This window comes from Lemur catta, chromosome 11, assembly GCF_020740605.2.
Source record: "Lemur catta isolate mLemCat1 chromosome 11, mLemCat1.pri, whole genome shotgun sequence".
NCBI lineage: Eukaryota > Metazoa > Chordata > Mammalia > Primates > Lemuridae > Lemur > Lemur catta.
Window position 1 is genome coordinate 73,783,634 of NC_059138.1, and position 20,695 is coordinate 73,804,328.

The following is a 20,695-nucleotide window of genomic DNA, read 5'->3' on the forward strand; positions in this document are numbered from 1 at the left end:
TGCATCCACAGATTTTTTTCCCTCTATACAAAGAGGTCTGAAACTAAATTTAATTACCTTTTAAAATAAAATACAAAATTTACTTTTATTAAATGGATGATGAAATAGAAATATATGTATAGTTTGATATTTCTCATTTATTTCCTTTTTGATGTTTTAAATATTCTGAAATTAAAAGATGTGCTACTGGCTGGAAACTTTTAGTTCTCATTTTTTAAAGAGTGAATAGAGCCTTATAATATTACCATTAATATGATATAAACATCTTAAACATACTACGAAGACAAAAATACCACAGAATTCAGAACACTAAATTATGTTAATATTTGAACATAGTTTTTTGTTGATGTCTCTAAACCCCAAACTTGCATGCAAATGTTTTCTATTTTTTAAGACTACAATGTCAAAAAAGTTAACCAGTAGTAACTTTTTTTTTTTTTTTTGAGAAAGAGTCTCGCTTTGTTGCCTGGCCTAGGGTGAGTGCCGTGGCGTCAGCCTAGCTCACAGCAACCTCAAACTCCTGGGCAATCCAAACTCAGCGATCCTACTGCCTCAGCCTCCCGGGTAGCTGGGACTACAGGCATGCGCCACCATGCCCACCTAATTTTTTCTATATATATTTTAGTTGGCCAGATAATTTCTTTCTATTTTTTTTAGTAGAGACGGGGTCTCGCTCTTGCTCAGGCTGGTCTCGAACTCCTGACCTCGAGCAATCCACCTGCCTCGGCCTCCCAGAGTGCTAGGATTACAGGCGTGAGCCACCGCGCCTGGCCTTTTTTTTGAGACAGAGTCTCACTCTGTTGCCCAGCCTAGAGTGCCATGGCATCAGCCTAGCTCACAGCAACCTCAAACTCCTGGGCTCAAGAGATCCTTCTGCCTCAGCCTCCTGAGTAGCTGGGACTACAGGCATGCACCACCATGCCTGGCTAATTTTTTCTATGTATTTTTAGTTGTCCAGCTAATTTCTTTCTATTTTTAGTAGAGACGGGAGGGGGGGGGGTCTCACTCTTGGTCAGGCTGGTCTCTAACTCCTGACCTCAAACAATCTGCGCGCCTCAGCCTCCCAGAGTGCTAGGGTTACAGGTGTGAGCCACCATGCCAGGCCAACTAGTAGTAACTTGTTTTAGTTAGTTTTGTAAACTAAAATGAACAAAAATATTTAAAACAATTCCAGAATAAAAACAATTGAAATGTTTTAAACACTTCAACACAAAAAAATGATTTAAAATTTATCATAAATCTATATTCTTACATCTTTGGACCAAAGAATCCAAAATACAAGCTCATATGTCAAGGCAGTCTAATCAGCATTGTGAGGTAGGGCCTCTCACTTGACAGAGGCAATAGTCTTAGGCCTCAGGCTCTTTCACCATGAATTTTAAGAACTTTCCTCTAACTCTAAAAGGTACATCAAGGGTTCATTAAAATATCATTAGAACACCTTGTAAAACCACTAAACAGCAAATACGTATTCCTCAGGTAATCAAAACTGAAAGAACTGTGCATTCATGTGAAAACTGGTGCTACCTTTAGAACTGTGGAAAACTAATCAATTTTTGTAGGTATCTCCAAAGTGGGTGACATTTTTTTGTAGCTCAATATATGTAGCTCAAATAGTGGTTACACTCCAGTTTGGCAGATTCTGTGTTTGTATCTTGTTACTGTGATTCTGTATCACCTGTTCTCTTGCACCACATGTAGCCTGCCCTTCTCAAACCAGAAAAGAATTCATAGGTTTTATTGAGAGGGACAATGGGGAGCTGTTAAGAATTCAATTCCCAACGAGCTATTATTTTAAGCAAAGATTAGAAAAAACTAGTACCAAGGCTTTTTTTTGTTAATTCTGAGTATAACCTTGCTAAACAGCGTATCGTTAAAACTCTCAAACTTTTACCACAGTGTCCCAACAAGTCACCCAATTTTCAATTGTAAGAGCAAAGGTGACTCCATGACAGGCTAGGCTTCCTTGAATAGGCCTAAGTTTCGGTTTCCCCGGCGTGGGCCCTCCGCTTCCCCAGAATGACACTGATGACCACCGGAGGATCCCAAGACTTGGAGCCGACCAATCAGGAGTTAACACGACCATGGAACTGACCAATTAGGAGCTGACACGGTCAGCCAGTCTTGAAGGAACAAATGAACTGAGGGAGGGAGGGGAGGATGGTGTGCACAGCATGTGTAGCCCACTGGAAAGTATAAAAGATTAGTTTTAGCCCAGGGGGGGGTCCTGGTTCGTGGAGAGGCCACTGCATTGGTGCTCTGGGACTTGGACCCTAGCTCGAGCTAGCCAGTAAACTCCTTTGCCTTTTGCAGCCTCGGTGACTCTGCCTCTCTGTTCCTGGGGCCGAGGGAAACCAGTTCTAACATTTTGGGGGCTTGTCCGGGATCCCGAAACCCCCGGAACAGAATCCAGACTCGAGGAGGAGTTGGAACTCTGAAAATCCGTACGGTGCAGGTAACTAGGCCCTGGGAAGTGACCCGCAGAAGGCCTAGGTGGACGCGCTGGAGGGTCGCTGGTCGGGAGCAGATGGAGATGTCCCTCGCCCCCTCAGTAGGTTTCCAGCGCAGGCCCGATAAGGGTCCCTTTGGGAGGGAAACCAAGTTGGCCACAGGGCCAAGAATCAGGAATTTGTGAAACGTCTTGTCGTCATTGTGGATCCATATTATTGTCTTGTCGCCATCGTCGTTCCCTATTTGAGTTTTTGGTGTCAGTTTGTCGCTCGCCTCGTCGCTTTTGTCTGTGTTTTATGTTTCTTCTTCATTCATAGGCCTGCGAACTTGATCCGATGTGCAAAGAGACGATTCCCGGTCCCGAAAATTCCTTGATTAACAACAGGATTAGATGTCCCTTTTGTCGCAAAGGGGGCAGACGAGGGTGGACTGATAATTCTCCACGCCCCATTACTCCTCCTTCTCCTTCGCAGCCTACAGCTTCTCCCAGCCCGCGACCCCGCCGAGGCCCCGGAACCCCGTCTCCTAAGGCCATCCTTTCGATGATCCCCTTGGTCTCTGGAGTTACTGCTTTTTGGTTGCAACTTATCTTTCTTAGCTCACTAGCTCTGGCATTCGGTATCGGCTTATACTCCGTCACACCTCCATCTTGGGGACCTCCAAAGAAGTGCACTCTCACACTTTTCTACTGGGTCGTAGTGGGAGTCCTTGTGTGGCTGCGAACTGCCCCCCCCCCCTTCTAATATTCTAACTCTTTTTACATTCACAGGAATGGGACAAACTCAGATGACGCCTCTGTCTATTCTCATAGATCATTTAAAGAAGTCAGGGATCGGGCTCATAACCTCTCTGTAGAAATCAAGAAAGGCAAATTTATTAAGTTTTGTGAGTCCGAGTGGCCAACCTTCGGGGTTGGGTGGCCCCAGGATGAACATTCGATCTTAGTATTATTTGTAAAGTGAAAGAAATTGTTTTCAGTAAAGGGTCCCATGGCCGCCTTGACCAGATCCCGTACATCATTGTCTGGCAGGACTTAGTCCAGGATCCCCCACCCTGGTTGAGGAAGATCCTGCCCCTAATAGGACACAACAAGACCATGGTAGCAAAGGGGGCCAGGAAAGAGGGAGAGTACAAATTGGGGCCCACAAATGGCGCTCCTTCAGACTCGCCCCGTGTTCTTCCGGATTCCACTCCATATTCTGACCTAATAAACCAGGAGTGGAATCCGCCCCCTCCTTATAACCCCGCTGCGGCCCCAGCCCCAGCTGCTGCAGCTCCTCCGGTGGACGGCCCGGCATACAAGACCCAGCAGCGGGCCGCTAGGACGCCAGACCCAGAACCAGTAATGGCTCTCCCCCTGCGTGCAATAGGGCCCCCACCAGCAGATGGGGAGCAGGCTTACCAATATTGGCCATTCTCGACTAGTGATCTCTGTAACTGGAAGTCTCAAAACGCCAACTCCTCAGAGAACCCTAAAGGTCTGATTAACCTCTTACTTTCTGTTTTGTTCACTCACCAGCCCACCTGGGATGATTGTCAGCAACTACTAAAAGTTCTCTTCACCACTGAAGAGAGGGAAAGAATACAGGGGGAAGCACGGAAACTGGCTCCAGAAGATGACAGTAGACCCACCGCTAACCCAGGGATCATAGACCGAGTGTTTCCACTCGAACGACGCCCCTGGGACTACAACGAGGCTGAAGGTAGGGAGCATCTCCGGGTCTACCGCCAGACTCTAATGACCGGTCTCCGAGCGGCGGCACGAAAGCCGACGAATTTGGCTAAGGTGGGAGATGTTCGCCAGGGGCCGGAGGAGAGCCCGGCGGCCTATTTAGAAAGGCTAATGGAAGCCTTTAGGCAGTATATGCCTATGGATCCCACTGCGGATGAGAGCAAGGCGGCAGTAATGATGCCTTTGTAAACCAGGCAGCCCCCGATATAAGGAGGAAAGTACAGAAGACAGATAGGTTATGTGAGAAGACACTGCAAGATCTATTAGAGGTGGCTGAGAAGGTCTACAATAATAGGGAGACCCCGGAAGAAAGGCTAGAAAGAATTAGACAAGAGGATAGGAAATTCCAGGCTGAGGAAACTAGAAAAGCCAGCAAAGAGATGGCCAAAATTCTTCTAGCGGCTACAGGGAGCATGTTAGGGAGAAAGAGTTCAACGAGGAAGGAAAGGGCCGCCCCCGTGGGGGAAGGCTAGAGAAGGATCAGTGTGCATATTGCAAGGAAAGGGGGCATTGGGCTAGAGAATGCCCCAAGAAAAAGTGGGGCCCAGGGAGGAGAGCATCGCCTAAGAGAGTCTTACTAGCGGGGCAAGGAGAAGATAGCGAATAGGGAAGACAAGGTTCGGACCCCCTCCCTGAGCCCAGGGTAACCTTAGATGTGGAGGGGAGCCCAGTCAGTTTCCTGGTAGACACAGGGGGTGCTCATGTAGATGCTGGGACCTTGGAGGTGGCGGGTAGCGTACCTGTCCAAGAAGCTAGATCCGGTAAGGGCAGGATGGCCGGCGTGCCTGCGGATCATCGCAGCTACTGCTTTGCTGGTCAAAGACGCTGACAAGCTCACCCTGGGTCAGCGTCTGCAAATTACCACCCCTCACGCCATAGAGGGGATCCTGAAGCAGCCGCCAGGACGATGGATTACAAATGTGAGGCTGACTCACTACCAGGGACTTCTGTTGGACGCTCCTCATATCGAGTTCCAGACTCCTGCCATCCTGACCCAGCCACACTTCTGCCAGATCCTGAGCCGGCAACGCCCGAACATAGCCACCTTGAGATCCTGGCCGAGACCCAGATGGCCCGGAGGGACCTGCACGACCGCCCCCTTGCGAACAGCCACCTGACCTGGTTCATGGACGGGAGCAGCTTCGTCCAGGACGGACACAGGTACGCGGGGGCGGCCATAGTAGATGGACAAGGCAAGCTTATCTGGGCTACACGCCTTCCACAGGGGACGTCTGCCCAGAAGGCTGAGCTGGTTGCATTGACGGAAGCCCTTCGCCGGGCCCAAGGAAAGAGGCTGACGGTGTATACTGATAGCCGCTATGCCTTTGGGACAGTGCATATACACGGAGCCCTCTATAAGGAAAGGGGCTTCATCACGGCAGAGGGCAAAGAAATCAAACATAAGCCTGAAATACTTCAATTGCTAGAAGCCAGCCTATTACCAAAGGCAGTGGCTGTAGTCCACACTCCGGGACACCAGAAGGGGGACTCCCTAGAAGCTCAAAGCAACCGGGCACGGATGCCGAGGCCAAGAGGGTGGCAGAAGGACCTACACTGACAGATGTCCTGCACTTGAGCCTGCCGCCCCTGGGGATGGGAGAGATACCCCCTCAACCGGACTATTCCAGTACAGACATGAACTGGGCCAGAAAAGAACTGCAGGCGACACAGGATGAGGATGGCTGGTTCCAGGATGGAGAGCACTGCCCAGTAGTTCCCGAGGCCTTGGGGAGCCACCTGCTAGGACACTTGCACCAGACAATGCATCTCAGCAAGAAGATGATGTTACAGGTGCTGGACACTGCACAACTCCGGTTCAAATCACAAGGAAAGACAGCAGGAAACATCGTCAAGAACTGTCATGTCTGCCAGGTTACGCAGCCGGGGAGGACCAGGGGGACCCATGCAGGTAACAGGGAATGGAGGAGGCGGCCAGGATTGTTTTGGGAAATAGATTTTACGGAGATAAGACCAGGGAAATATGGGTCTTGCTGGTCATGGTAGACACCTTCTCAGGGTGGGTAGAGGCTTTTCCTACTAAAGGAGAAACTGCTTTAATAGTGGCAAAGAAAATGTTAGAAGAAATAGTTCCCAGGGACGGGCTGCCGGAGAGCATAGGGTCTGACAATGGGCCAGCCTTCACAAGTCAAGTTAGTCAAGGGCTAACCTGGGCTCTGGGGCAGATTGGAAATTACATTGTGCATATAATCCCCAGAGCTCAGGGCAGGTAAAAAGAATGAACAGAACCCTAAAGGAGACTTTGACTAAATTGGTTCTGGAGACTGGCGGGGACTGGGTGACCCTCCTTCCCTTCGCCCTGTTCCGAGCCCGGAACACCCCCTACCATTTAGGCCTAACCCCCTTTGAGATAGTATATGGTGCTCCTCCACCTGTAATACCAAAACTGAAATCTGGGGCTCTGCCTGAAAACCCATGAAGTTTATAACAGAACCTTTGGAACTGCCCCTCTTAACACCTGGTGGCCAGACCTGTACTTCAATTTAGAACAAATAGCCCCGATTCCCCAAGACCATGAATTCACAGGACGGAGGCGGGACTGGTGGAGTAATAACGCATATGGGGGAGGTGGCAGTGGTATGAGGGAATGGAGAGTGTCCATGAGTAGAAATGGGTGGTTCCGGTGCTCAGTGGGTGGTGGATTTGTTCTAAAACAGGTCTGACACCATGCCTCAGCCTGTTTGTCTTTGAGGAGTTAGAGGAATTCTGCATCATGGTGCTAGTATTCCCTAAGGTTATTTACCACCAAGAAAATATAACATATGATGCATGGACGAAGGGCACAGAAGGCGCCGGGTTGGCTAGAAAAAAAGAAAGCCCTTTACAGCGATAACCTTAGATACCCTTTTTGGCCTGAGCGCAATAGGAGCAGGGACAGTTATCTCACCCTTAGCGATGCAGCATAGAGGGCTTAACAGTCTAAGGGCCACCGCAGATGAAGATATAGCCAGAATCGAGGAGTCCATCTCCCATTTACAAAAGTCGCTAACCTCACTGTCTGAAGTGGTGCTGCAGAACCAGAGGGGACTAGACCTAGTATTCCTCCAACAGGGGAGGGGCTATGTGCGGCCCTAGGAGAAGAGTGCTGCTTCTACGCTGACCATACTGGGGTAGTAAGAGAATCCATGGCTAAAGTTAGGGAAGGACTGGCAAAGCGAAAAAGAGAGCGTGAACAAAGAGAAGGATGGTTTGAGTCATGGTTCAATAGCTCCCCTTGGCTGACTACTTTGCTTTCCACTTTATTAGGACCCCTAATTGTGCTTCTGCTCGTCCTCACTTTCGGACTGTGTATTCTGGATAGATTAGGGACCTTTGTAAAAGAGCGAGTCAATACCGTGCAATTGATGGTACTGCGGCAACACTACCAACAGCTGAGTCGTGACTCCTGCCTAGGGAGTCACAGGACCCCATGTACGAGCAAGAATGCTGGTAGGAACAAGGAAAAGGGGGGAATGTAACAGCAAAGGTAACTCCATGACAGGCTAGTCTTCCTGAAATAGGCCTAAGTTTCGGTTTTCCCGGCACGGGCCCTCCCCTTCCCCAAAATGACACCGATGACCACTGGAGGCCAAGACTTGGAGCCAACCAATCAGGAGTTAACACGACCATGGAACTGACCAATCAGGAGCCGACACGGTCAGCCAGTCGTGAAGGAACAAATGAACCGAGGGATGGTGTGCACAGCATATGTAGCCCGCTGGAAAGTATAAAAGCTTAGTTTTACCCCACGGCAGGGTCATAGTTCATGGACAGGCCACTGCATTGGTGCTCTGGGACTTGGACCCTCGCTTGAGCTAGCCAGTAAACTCCTTTGCCTTTTACAACCTCGGTGACTCTGCCTCTCTGTTCCTGGGGCCGAGGGAAACCGGTTTTAACACAATTAAAAAGGAATACTGGTGTGGTAGAAAGTGCAAGAATTAAGAAAAATCAAGGACTACTTTCTGGATCCTGCTGAGATATCCTAATTTGCTTTTCCACGGTTAGCTTCCATAATTTACAATGGTATGAGAGGAGAAGGCAGGATAGGTTCTGGCCACAAATTGAGGACGCTGGATGTGTTTTGGTTAATAATTTCACAGAAATGCCATTTTCAGGTAGCACATTTACAGAAAGAGTAAGCCCGCCTCGCTGGTCAAGGGTGACTCAAACTTTACTAGAACGACTTATCTCCTGGCTTGCATAGGCACCACTTGTGTAAGACCATCCACCCGGTTAAGGTGGCTGGTTTAAATCAGGCCTTGCTGCCCATAGGTGCGCCCACCCAGGGTGCACCCTGCGGGCGCTGGAAAGCCAGGAATCGTCGGGATGAGTGCGGGGTTGCCCCCCGGAGCTGCGCCCTCCAAGTATCTCCAGAGCCCGTACTCCAAAGAAGCATGCCAGGGACCCAAATACTCCCTTCACCCCAAGCTCTTTTTCACCCTTTCCTAGGTCCGGAAAAGGACATACAAGCTGCTCATCTGGAGGAGAAAATGTACTGGGGAGAAGTAGCGGCCTGAGTGGCGGCCGCAGAAGAGGCCAGGCCGTTAGGACCAACCAAAATTAGGGTTTTTAAGCCCCAATCCAACCGCAGCGCCTCCCATTAGGAAAGACCTCTTCGGCCGTCAGGGCAGGAAAAGCGGGCGGCCAGAGAAAGGACAAGGGGTAGGAGGCGCGAGGTCCTTACCCGCTGCAAGGCTGGCGGCTGGCGGCTGCAGCCGGCGGCTCCAGTACCGGAGGCCGGAGGCGGCCCCTCGGAGCCGTAAGGAGGCTGCCATGCTGCCTCCGCCCCGCCTCCCCGCGACGACCTCCGCCGCCTCCCGGCGGGCCCACAGACTGCGAGTGTGCGCAGCAGGGCGAGCGTGCACGGCCGCGGCGTGGGACAGCGCGCGCACGCGCTCTCGCCAATTGTGGGGCGGGCGCCCGTCCGTCAGGGGAGGAGCGAAGCTCCGAGAGGCGCGGCCCGGCGGAACAGGGCCCGTCAATCCCATTACGGACGGGGAAGCCGACCAATCAGAACTCCCACCTCCGCGGTTTACGTCAGGTACTCTGGCCACGCCCCCAAGCTGTCGCCTCATTTACAGCCCGCGGGTAGGAATCTCCTTGTTTACCGAACTGCGGAGGGCGTGTGGGGGGCGGCGGCTGTCGCTCACTACCGCCTCCTTGGAACACGTGTCTCCCAGAACCGCCCCTGCGTAGGCTTCCAACTACGTGTTTCCTCCTTGCACCAAAGGACAATACTGACTCGGGGCTTGAAAACCAATCACAGAAATCTACCACGTGTGTAATAACTTTTAAATTCATTTGATTTTATTTAACTCAGCGGTTTCTCAGTAAATTTGAAAATTAGTAGGAAAACAAGTTGGTAACATTATCTTTGAAGGGTAGAGTTACTAGGAATTGCACTATTCCAGGACATATTTCTTTAATGTTTGAAAATTAGCCTGAGTCCATTTTGCAAGCAAAATCTAAAGGTAAACTAAAATCCAAAAAGTAGTGTCTATGTGTGTATGTGTGTTAGAGAGCCAGACATCTTATTTCTTCATTCTTCTGTCGATGTTTGGTGTACATATTTGAGTCTCTGAACCCCTTGGGGATAACTGCAGGGCTTACCATCTCCACTGACTCCACCAAAGGGTTGGGAGCCGTGAGCACACCAAAGCAAGACTTGCAACCTTTGGAAAAAGCTAGTACAGGAGGAAAGAGAGTGAGGAGTACCTAGGGGAAATTGGAACCCCAGGGTTCCTTTCCAACCCCCCTTAATTCATTTTATTTATTCATTTACCTAGGGTTGTACTCACCAACCTTTTAATCTAAGTAACAGAATCAATGGATTTGACGTTAACTTTTTTTTCCCCTCTGCCCAGTAACCCACAGAGTTGGAAAGGGAAAGCCAAAGGGAAAGCAAATGAATTGGATAATTTTTAAACGGGTTATGTCATGGTTCTGGGCAAACTAGCAGTGTTTCCAAGAACCAGTATAGAGTGCAAGGTCACCATCTGTAATTGGTAGAAAAATAATTCTCTTCTTTGGCTATCTTTCCACCCCAACCCTCTACCAAAAAAAAGGAAGGAAAGGGAGGGAGGGAGGGAAGGAGGGAGGAAAAACTCATTTCAACTATTGGACAGTCTCCTAGATTTGGTTCCCTATCCCTAATAAGACTGTTAATTGGCTCTGGAGCATTTCCTACCAGTTCCTCTCTTCTTGGTTTCGTTAGGTTTTAGCTGGAATAGACCTCCTGCAACCAATAAATGTGGGCCGTACAGGTTTCTATAATTAACTGCTGAAGTGCAGTCTGCCTTTCAACTATGTCAACCTACATAACAGAGCTATTTACAACACAGGACAACACATCAATTGATCTCCCCAGCTCTTAGAGAGTTTATATCCCAGTCCTCTTGCAATTTTACATCCAATCAAATTGCTTTTGTCATTTTTATTGTAAGCTACTGTTTTTGTTTCTCTAGGTTGTTTATAGGGCTCTTTTCCTTGAAAATGAGTATTTCTTTACAAAAGGCTGCCTCCTGTCAACAGCGTTCTCCTAGGACTAGAAGGGAAGAAAAAGGAAAGGGGCTCAAAAGGAGAAGGCAGAATTAAAGCTGGGCATGAGATCTTTTCATTTTAATTTTTTTAACTGATGGTGATAGCTTTGAAAAGGGAAGGGTATTGAGAGTTTTATTCTTTTTGCTCAACCATGACCAGGGGATGTCACAATTTCTCCATGTCTTTATATCATGTAGACTAATGTCTCCTCCTAGACGTCCTATATTGATTCATAAATTAAGGAATTTTCATAGAAGTTTCTCATAAGCATTATGATTTTTTTAGTAATTCTTACTATTTGAAGGTACTTGCAAATATTATTGTATTGGCAAAGGCAGTGACTGCCTATGGCTACCTTCTTTTATTTGATTGTCTTTCTGACAGCTTTGCTTGAAAGATACTGCAACTCCTTTCTACATCTTTGCCACACATTTTTGTTCGAAATTTTCAATGCCTTATAGTGGCCCATGACTTCTGCTTCTGGAAGATGGAGTAGATGTATTTTTTTCTATTCCTCCCACTAAGTCCAACTGAAAACTCTGGACATTATATGTAAAACAAACATAAGGAGACTCTGAATGGTGGAAGGAAGAAGTTGTACCGGCTAGGGACTTTAGGTTTCAAAGAGGAACATAGTGGTAAGTGCCTTGGGTTTTCATTTAGCCTTATATGTCCCAAACTAAGGGTTAGAGAAGCCAAAAACCAGGATGCCCCAATAAAAGGCTGCTTTCTCTAGCCAAAAGATGAAAAAGGGAAAGCCTAGCAAGACAGAAAACATTTAGAAGATAACTGCTGTAGAAGATACACACACACACACACACACACACACACACACACACACACACACACTGCAGCCCCACCCCCACAAAGCAAAGGCCAGGTGGGAAGCCTAGACTGCCACAGTCAGTCATCATACCAAAAACCCAGGAAGATCTCAAGCTGAATGAAAAAAGACAATCAATAGATGCCAACACTAATACGACAAATTAAAATTATCTGGCAAAGATTGTGCAAGCAACCATCAGAAAAATATTTTAATTAAGATATGCTTGAGGCCGGGCGCGGTGGCTCACGCCTGTAATCCTAGCTCTGGGAGGCCGAGGCGGGTGGATCGCTCGAGGTCAGGAGTTCGAGACCAGCCTGAGCAAGAGTGAGACCCCGTCTCTACCAAAAATAGAAAGAAATTATCTGGCCAACTAAAAATATATATACAAAAAAATTAGCCGGGCATGGTGGCTCATGCCTGTAGTCCCAGCTACTCGGGAGGCTGAGGCAGTAGGATCGCTTAAGCCCAGGAGTCTGAGGTTGCTGTGAGCTAGGCTGATGCCACGGCACTCACTCTAGCCTGGGCAACAAAGTGAGACTCTGTCTCAAAAAAAAAAAAAAAAAAAAAGATATGCTTGAAATAAATGAAAAAGGAATCTCAGAAAAGAAATAGAAAGTATCAGCAAAGAAACAGAAAATATAAAGAAGAAATAAATGGAAATTTTAGAACTACAAAATGGAAGAAATGAAATTTTCAAACTCAATGAATGAGCTCAACAGAATGGAGAAAAGAATCGGTGAACTGGAAGATAGAACAATAGCAATTATCCCTTCTAAACTACAGAGAGAAAATAGACTGGGGGCTTGTGGTATGACTATAACAAAAGATCTAACATTCCAGTTATCAGAATCTGGGAAGGAGGGGAAAAAGACTTTCTCAACAAGGCACACACTATCTAAGCATTTTTATACCTGTTCCCAAGATATTACTCTTATTTACTCACCTCCCTCATAGTATGATACTATCTCCGTTGCCTACATCACTCTGAGTTCCCCAAGTTCTCTCTCTCTTCCTTCCTTCCTTCCTCCTTTCTTTCCTTTTTTTCCTTTTCCACAAGTTCTAATATCCCTTCTCTACTCCCCACTTTTTAAGACTCAAATGACCTTCCCCAAAAAGTATTTTTCTGGGTGATATATAAGCAGTCATGAAAATAATTCAGTCTGATTAAGAAACTATATCTAAAGTCATTTTCAAAAACTGTATCAGTTAGCATGAGGTTTGGCTGAGTAAAACAGAAAGTCCAAATGATAGCAATTTGTTTTTTCCTTGTAAAAAAGAAGTCTGGATGTAGGCAGACCAGGGCCAGCATGGCAGCACTGAGTGATTAAAAATCTTGGCTTCTGTTTTTATTTTATTTCTAGCATTGTTTTCTACTCTCATGATTACTTCATGACCAAAGATGGCTGCTAGTGGTCCAGCCATCTTGTCTGAGTCCCAGGCAAGACTAAAGAAGAGAGCGAAGACTAAAGAAGAGAGGGAAATCTAAAGGAAAGGAATGTGCCAGCAGACTCTTCTCATTTACAGAAGCCTTCCTTCCTGTAAGTAACACACTACAACTGCCCTTCCCACTGTCTAGAACTTAGTCCCTTAGCCATACCCAGCTGCAAAAAAAAGATTAGAAATGTAGATGGGGGGAAAAAAAGAAGAGTGGATTTGGATAAGCATGGCAAGTCTTTGCTCTAAGAAGTTTCTAAAATGTTTTGGAGTACAAAATATAGATAATTGAATTGTGTCCAAGTTGAGAGTGTATCTAAGTACATATTATTACATTTATTTAAATGGATTAGAGTTGGAGACATTAGTATGAACTCATGCTTCACTTAATATAGATACAGATGGTTATATATATTAATATTTATCAATATGTATATATGCACAGGTTAGTATACACACATATATCTCCATGTTCAGTCCTATGAAGGAGCCTAGAAGCAATGATACTCCAGTAGCAACAAGCACACCTAGTATTGTGTGTTTTCCAGTTCCATATGTCTACCTTAGTGTAGTCAACAATTATCTAACTTTGTAAATATGGATTACAAAAGATTGTTAAATATTATAAATCTGTGATTCTGTCAATAATTAAGATTATACAATCTAATGTATATTCATAGTTATTTTACTTACTATATGGTCTTCAACATGGACATTCAATACAAACATTTAATCAAGTTAATTATATTCCTTTGTTTCTATTTTATAAAACATATCTATTAATAAACATGTTAATGCTTATAAATACTATAGAGCAATATACTACATAGTTTCTAACATGACATGATAGTAACAAGACTGAGTCTTACCTCTTTCAATGATGTCTATGGTGTAAAGGTGTTATAAATTGATGAATTAAATTTCATCTTGATAATTTTGTTCCTCAATCATGGACCTGAAGTTCCATAACCTCTGAGAAAGGAAAAATTCAAAATCATGCTTACTTTTTTGCTAGTTACTTAACATAGTAGGAAGAATTAACATTAGAAAGAGATGTATACAAATGGTGACTATTTTAATTCTAATAAAAATAGCGTATTAAGTCGGTCTTTGTGTCGCCAGTTGTCTTAGTCTGTTTTGTGCTGCTATAACATAATACCACAGATGGGGAAATTTATAAAAAACAGAAAATTATTTCTCACCCTTCTGGGATCTGGGAAGTCCAAGATTAAGATACAGGCATCTCTTATGGGCCTTCTGGCTGTGTCTTCACATGGCAGAAGAGTGAAAGATGGCAATCCTCGTCGCATAAGCCCTTTTTATAGTGGCATGAATCCATTCACAAGGGCAGAGCCCTTATGAGCTGAACACCTCCCAAACAGCCCCACCTCCCAACACTGTTGCATCGGGGATTAAGTTTCCAACACATTAATTTCAGGGGACACATTCAGGCCATAGTACAAGTGATTTTTAAAACTTAATTTGCTTAAAGAAGTAAAGGAAATGTGTTGGTCTCGATTACTGAAAAGTTTATCATATGCCTAGCTTTTAGAAAGACTTGCTCTCTCTGTGCCTCCACTCTGCCTGCTATGGTGCTGGCTTCGTCCTCAAGCATCATGCGCTGTGCTCATTGCTCTCCTCGCAGTTCCCTGTGGCTGTGGCTGCTTATGTTCTCATACCAAACCACTGTGGGCTGGGCAAGATCTTCCTTATGGAGGAGAGAAGAAACGTTCTTCCTCACAGAAACTCCAGTTGTGATCAGAGTCTAGCTCTTCTCTGAAGCCAATTACTCTGGCCAAAACAATGGAATAAGCTAAAGCGTTGAAAGCAGGGCCCACTCTGGAGCTAAGCTGAGGTCATTCTCACTCAAATCAAATGGCTTGAGCATGGGGGGTGAGGGAAAGATTATGTATTGTTTTGTTCACCCAAAAGAGGGTGAAAGGCTACAGGATAACAGCAATGGCTGTCAACCTCAGACAGTGACTGAGCAAATTAATCCATAGACATGTCTTTAAACAGGTTTTTAGACTGGCGACTGCGGATAAAATCTCTTCACCCAAATGTGCTATAATGCTTTTAAAAATTGGAATCAGAATACTGTTGGCCAAGTCATGCAGTTTCCAATGTCGATGTCATATGTTTACATAACCTACTGGCCCCTTTGTGATTGAGGAAGCAGTGGATCAACTTTGTTCAATATCTCATATATCAATTATAACAAAAATTGCTGAAGTGTATGGTTTTGCGGTTGTTGGTGTGGTTTGGTGTAAAGGTATAATTACCAGAGGCTCATGACATCATTTTGGTAGTCTTGGATCACTCTGGTACTTCCTAGTCAGATTATTTCTACATCTGGCCCAATTCCTCTGTACAGATCATAAAGCAGAAGTTTGCAATCCTGAATGCACATTAGAATTTTTCAAAATATGAAAGCCTTGTCCCCATCCAAAAGTAATTTGTGAGGTGAGTCATACCCCATTTTATGTTTATTTTCCTCAAGTGATTCTGGTGTACAGTGAGTATTGAGAGCCACTGCCATAGAAGGTAAAGTGTCTCAGATAAAAGAGATGCTCAGTAATGAATCATGCTGGCAATGACAGTGGGCGTAGAAAGAAAGAGACAGGTACAAGACATATCTGGGAGGAAAAACTGATATTACCAGTTACTTCCAGGAGTAAAATGAGACTTAAAGGAGAAGGAGTAATCTAGGCAGAGCCCAGGCTTTTGGCTTTGGGTGACTGGATAGATGAAGTGCCATCTCCCAAGACAGGGAACTGGGTACTGTTGAGTTGGAAGTGGACATGTCCAGGGGCAGTTGGCCATATGGAGAGTCTGAATTACAGTATATATATCTGGGAGTCGTGGGCTCTAGATGACAATTTAGTCATGAATATAGATGGCATCACTGCAAACACTTCTAAGATGAGAAGAGAACATGGCTGCTGATAAACTCCAGAGAATACCCCTAAGAAGGTGGGAGGGGGGAGGAGGAATTAGTTTATGCATGCTGAGAAGGAGGGCTTAGAGAGGAGGAAAACGAGGACAGAATAATATCGGAAAAGTTGAAGCAGGAGAAATGTTCAAAGAAGGAATATTTCACAGCACTTGTTTATAATCCACTGATTGCTAAAATAAGCACAGAAAAGTCTGCATAGGCTTTTACAACTAAGAGTTATTGTTGCCTTTAATAAGGGAGAGCAGCTTCAATGAAATGGTGGGGCCGGATCACAATAGGTCGAGGAAAGAATGAAAAATGGAGACAGTGACTCTTCGTTTTTTCAAGAAACTTGGCCTGTGAAGGAAAAGAGAAATTAGAAGAAAGCAAGTTCAAGGGAAGTTTTTATTGTTTGTTTTCATTTTAAAGAGGAAAGAGATTTGAGTATGTTTAAATGCTAAGGGGAGGAAGTCAGTAGAGAGGCTAAGGTTGGAGGAGGAAGGCTGATGGAAGATAGTTTGGGGATATTACTGAACAATCCCCAAGAGTCTGTCTCTTTAATTTGCTTCAGCTTGTAAAAAAAAAATGCATCTCCCTTTAGTTTATGCATATGGCAAAGACGCCGACCGAATTGTGTTCCTGTTCTAGTGTTTTGTGGAAAGTAAAACTTGAAGTAATGAAATTAGATATTTAGCTGAGGAGATTTCTAAGCAGAGTTGAAGGAAGGGCTTGGTTCCTCCTGACTGTTTATAGTAAAATACAAAAAGAGAGAAATAAATTGAAGATGGACTCGTTTAGCAAAAAGGGACCAGAAGTTAAAGCAATGTTGAGCAAATCACAAGAGAATAAATGCATTGATATGGTGCCCAAAACAGGCAGAACAAAAAATATTTGTTTATATAAATACATACATGTGTAGTGAAACTATTTTTTTTAAAGGAGCAGAATGATCAACACAGATTTCAGTTAGAGGGAGGAAGAGGAGGCAGGTTTATTATTATTCTTTACATAATAATAATATCAGGAAACATTTCACAAGGATTATTCACATAAGTCTGGACCAATTATTCAGAGAAATCAAAATGTTTTGTATGTTCTTGGTCTCAGGGCATAACACTGAGCAGAACATTTCCAATCTCCCTTGCAGTTAGGTACAGTCATGTCAACGGTATATGAGCAGAAGTGATGTGTGTGACTTACACATCTTTCCTTAAAGCCAGAATCCCTTGCCCTGGGTATTTTTTTTTCCCCATTCCCACAGACTGGAATATAAACCTGGAGAGAGCCAGTTTCAACCATGTGGATGAAGACAATACCCAGGGAGATGATAAGCAAAGAGATGGAAGAAACCCAGTGTCTGAATGAAACCCAGGCCTCTGCTTTCACGGAGCAGAGCCCCCTAGGCCTGCTGTAGTCCTCTTACCCAAGACTTATGAAATAGAAATAAACTTCTTATTTAAGTAACTACATTTTGGGGTGTCTTTATTACAGCAGCTTAGCTTTTACCTTGACTAATAAAGCCATTGTTACTCTTTAGGTATTCCTTGTAAATGTCAGTAGAGTAGATAGGCACGACTCCGAAAATAGAGTGTGCATGTGGCTTTATCTACAAGAACATCTGCTTCCACAGCTTGGAAATTTCGTTTTCTCAGCGCCTAGGAGAAATCAAGCCCTAAGAGACTGGGACAAGTTGGCTAAAAAGCACAAGAGACCAAATAAACACAAGAATGCAAATTTACTAATTTCCTAGGACACATAAAACAGTAATACCCCTGTGGGCATAATCAGCATATTCTCTCTCCTGTAATTAAGCTACATGGACAGCACAGAAGCCATTTCAGTGATTTGCCAGAAATATTTGAAGTTCAAGTCGTCAACCCATTCTCTCTCTGTAGGCTGACCGACATTGGAATTAGATCGGTGCTTTATGACTATGAAATCAAAATAAGAGGAAACGGACAAATCAAATGTCTAGTGAATGTCCTGTCACTTTTGTGACCATAATATCAGGAAGCACTTAAAATGAATGCCTAAATCTCCTGTGTTTATCTTTATTTTTAAAGTTATTTATTTTTAATTATTATGGATACTTAATATCAATGACATAGTTGTATATGTTTATAGGGTACATGTGATGTTTTCATACAGGCATACAATGTGAATTAATCTAATTAGGGTATACATCACCTCAGGCATTTATCATTCCTTTGTGTTAGGAACATTCCAACTCCATTCTTTAGTTATTTTAAAGTATACCCTAGTGATTATAGTCACTTTGTTGTGCTAGAAAATATTGTTCATTATATCTACCTAACTATATTTTTGCACACATTAACCATCCCCACTTTATCCCCCTACCTCCCTGCTACCCTTGCCAGCCTCTGGTAACCATTATTCTACTCTCTGTCTCTGTGAGATCAATTGTTTTTAATGTTTAGATCTCATATATGAGTAAGAACATGTGAGATTTGTCTTTCTGTGCTTGGCTTATTTCAATTAACATAATGTTCTCCAGTTCCATCCACATTGTTGCAAATGGCAAGATTTCATTCTTTCGTGGCTATATAATATTTCATTATGTATATGTACCACAATTTCTTAATCCATTCATCCACTGATGGACACTTAGGTTGATTCCAAACCTTGGCTATTGTGAATAGTGCTGCAATATACATGGGAGTTCAGATATTCTTTGGATATACTGAATTGCCTTCTTTTGTATATAAACCCAGCAGTGGGATTGCTGGGTCATATGGTAGTTCTATTTTTAGTTTTTCGGGGAACCTCCGTACTGTTCGCCATAGTGGTTGCACTAATTTACATTCCCACCAACAGTGTATGAGCATTCCCCTTTTTCTACATTCCAGCATTCATTATTGCCTGTCTTTTTGATAAAAGCCATTTTAATTTGGATGAGATACTATCTTATTGTAGTTTTGATTTGCATTTCTCTGATGACTAATAATGTTGAGCATTTTTTCATATGCCTTTTGGACATTTGTATGTCTTCTTTTGAAGACATTTTGAGAAACAACTATTGAGATCCTTTGCCTATTTTTTAATTGGATTATTTGATTTTTTCCTATTGAGTTATTAGAGCTCCTTACATATTCTAGTTATTAATTCCTTGTCAGATAGGTAGTTTGCAAATATTTTCTCTCATTCTGTGGGTTGTCTCTTCACTTTCTTGATTGTTTGCTTTGCTGTGCAGAAGCTTTTTAGCTTTATGTTATCCCATTTGTTCAATTTTACTTTGGCTGAGAGGCCAAGGTGGGCGGATCATTTGAGCTCAGGAGTTTGAGACCAGGCCGAGCAAGAGCAAGACCCCATCTCTACTAAAAAAATAGAAAGAAATTAGCGGGACAACTAAAAGAATATATAGAAAAATTAGCCGGGCATGGGGGCGCATGCCTAGTTCCCAGCTACTCGGGAGGCTGAGACAGAAGGATTGCTTAAGCCTGGGAGTTTGAGGTTGCTGTGAGCTAGGCTGATGCCAAGGCATTCTAGCCCAGGCAACAAAGTGAGACTCTGTCTCAAAAAAAAAAAAAATTTTTACTTTGGTTGCCAATGCTTTACAGGAAGTCCTTATCCAGACCAACATCCTAAAGCATATCCCCAGTGTTTTCTATTAGTAGTTTCAGGTCTTAGGTATAAGTCTTTAATCCATTTTGATTTGATTTTTGTATATGGCAAGAGATAAGAGTCTGGTTTCATTCTTCTGCATATGGATATTCAGTTTACCCAGCACCATTTATTGAAGAAACTGTCTTTTCCCCACTGTATGATCTCGGCAACTTTGTCGAAGGTAAGTTCACTATAGATGAGTGGATATATTTCTGGGTTCTCTCTTCTGTTCCATTGGTCTATGTGTCCGTTTTTATACCAATACTAGGCTGTTTTGGTTACTACAGCTCTGTAGTATAAATTGAAGTAGGATAATGTGATTCCTCCAGTTTTGTTCTTTTTACTCAGTATGGCTTTGGCTATTCTGGGTCTTTTGTGGCTCCATATAAATTTTAGGTTGTTTTTTTTTTTATTTCTGTGAAGAATGTCATTGATATTTTTATGGGGATTGTGTTGAATCTGCAGATTGCTTTTGGTGACATGGATATTTAACAATATTGATTCTTTTCTAATCCATGGGCATAGAATATCTTTCCATTTTTTGTTTCTCTCCAATTCCTTTCATCAGTGTTTTATAGTTTTCATTATAGAGATCTTTCACTTCTTTGGTTAAGTTTATTCTTAGGTATTTTATTTTATTAATATTTGTAGCTATTGTAAATGAGATTAATTTCTTGTTGTCTTTTTCAGATTGTTTGTTTTTGGCCTACAGAAATGCTACTGATTTTTATATATTGATTTAGTATCCTGCAACTTTACTGAATTTATCAGTTCCAACCGTTTTTTTGTGGAATCTTTTGGTTTCTCTAGATTATAAGGTCGTATCGTCTGGAAACAAGGATAATTTGACTTCTTCGTTTCCAATCTGGATGCCCTTTATTTCTTTCTGTTGTCTGATTGCTCTAGCTAGAACTTCCAGTTCTATGTTGAATAACAGTGGTGAAAGTGGGCATCCTCGTCTTGTTCCAGATCTTAGAGGAAAGGCTTTCAGTTTTTCCCCATTTAGTATGATACTCACTGTGGGTCTGTCACATATGGCTTTTATTGTGTTGAAGTAAGTTCCTTCTATACTTAGTTTTTGAGAGTTTTTATCATGAAGGGGTATTGAATTTTATCAAATGCTTTTCAGCATCAGTTGACATGATCATATGGTTTT

General features: G+C 43.7%; 1 protein-coding gene and 1 long non-coding RNA gene across 2 annotated transcripts in view; one reads left to right on the top strand and one right to left on the bottom strand.

The window, feature by feature from the left end:
* The window catches only part of HIBADH (3-hydroxyisobutyrate dehydrogenase), a 120,998-nt gene extending 111,833 nt beyond the window's left edge, over positions 1-9,165 (bottom strand). The window contains exon 1 of the mRNA XM_045564066.1: positions 8,865-9,165. Within this exon, the coding sequence (XP_045420022.1) occupies positions 8,865-8,955 (91 nt within the window). The 5' untranslated portion in view covers positions 8,956-9,165. The remainder of the gene's footprint in view (positions 1-8,864) is intronic.
* Positions 9,166-9,319: 154 nt separating this feature from the next.
* LOC123646889 lies at positions 9,320-17,384 on the top strand. The gene is made up of 3 exons (XR_006738083.1): positions 9,320-9,457; positions 12,908-13,084; positions 17,177-17,384. It is a non-coding gene; the product is annotated as an uncharacterized LOC123646889 (long non-coding RNA).
* Positions 17,385-20,695: the final 3,311 nt, after the last annotated feature.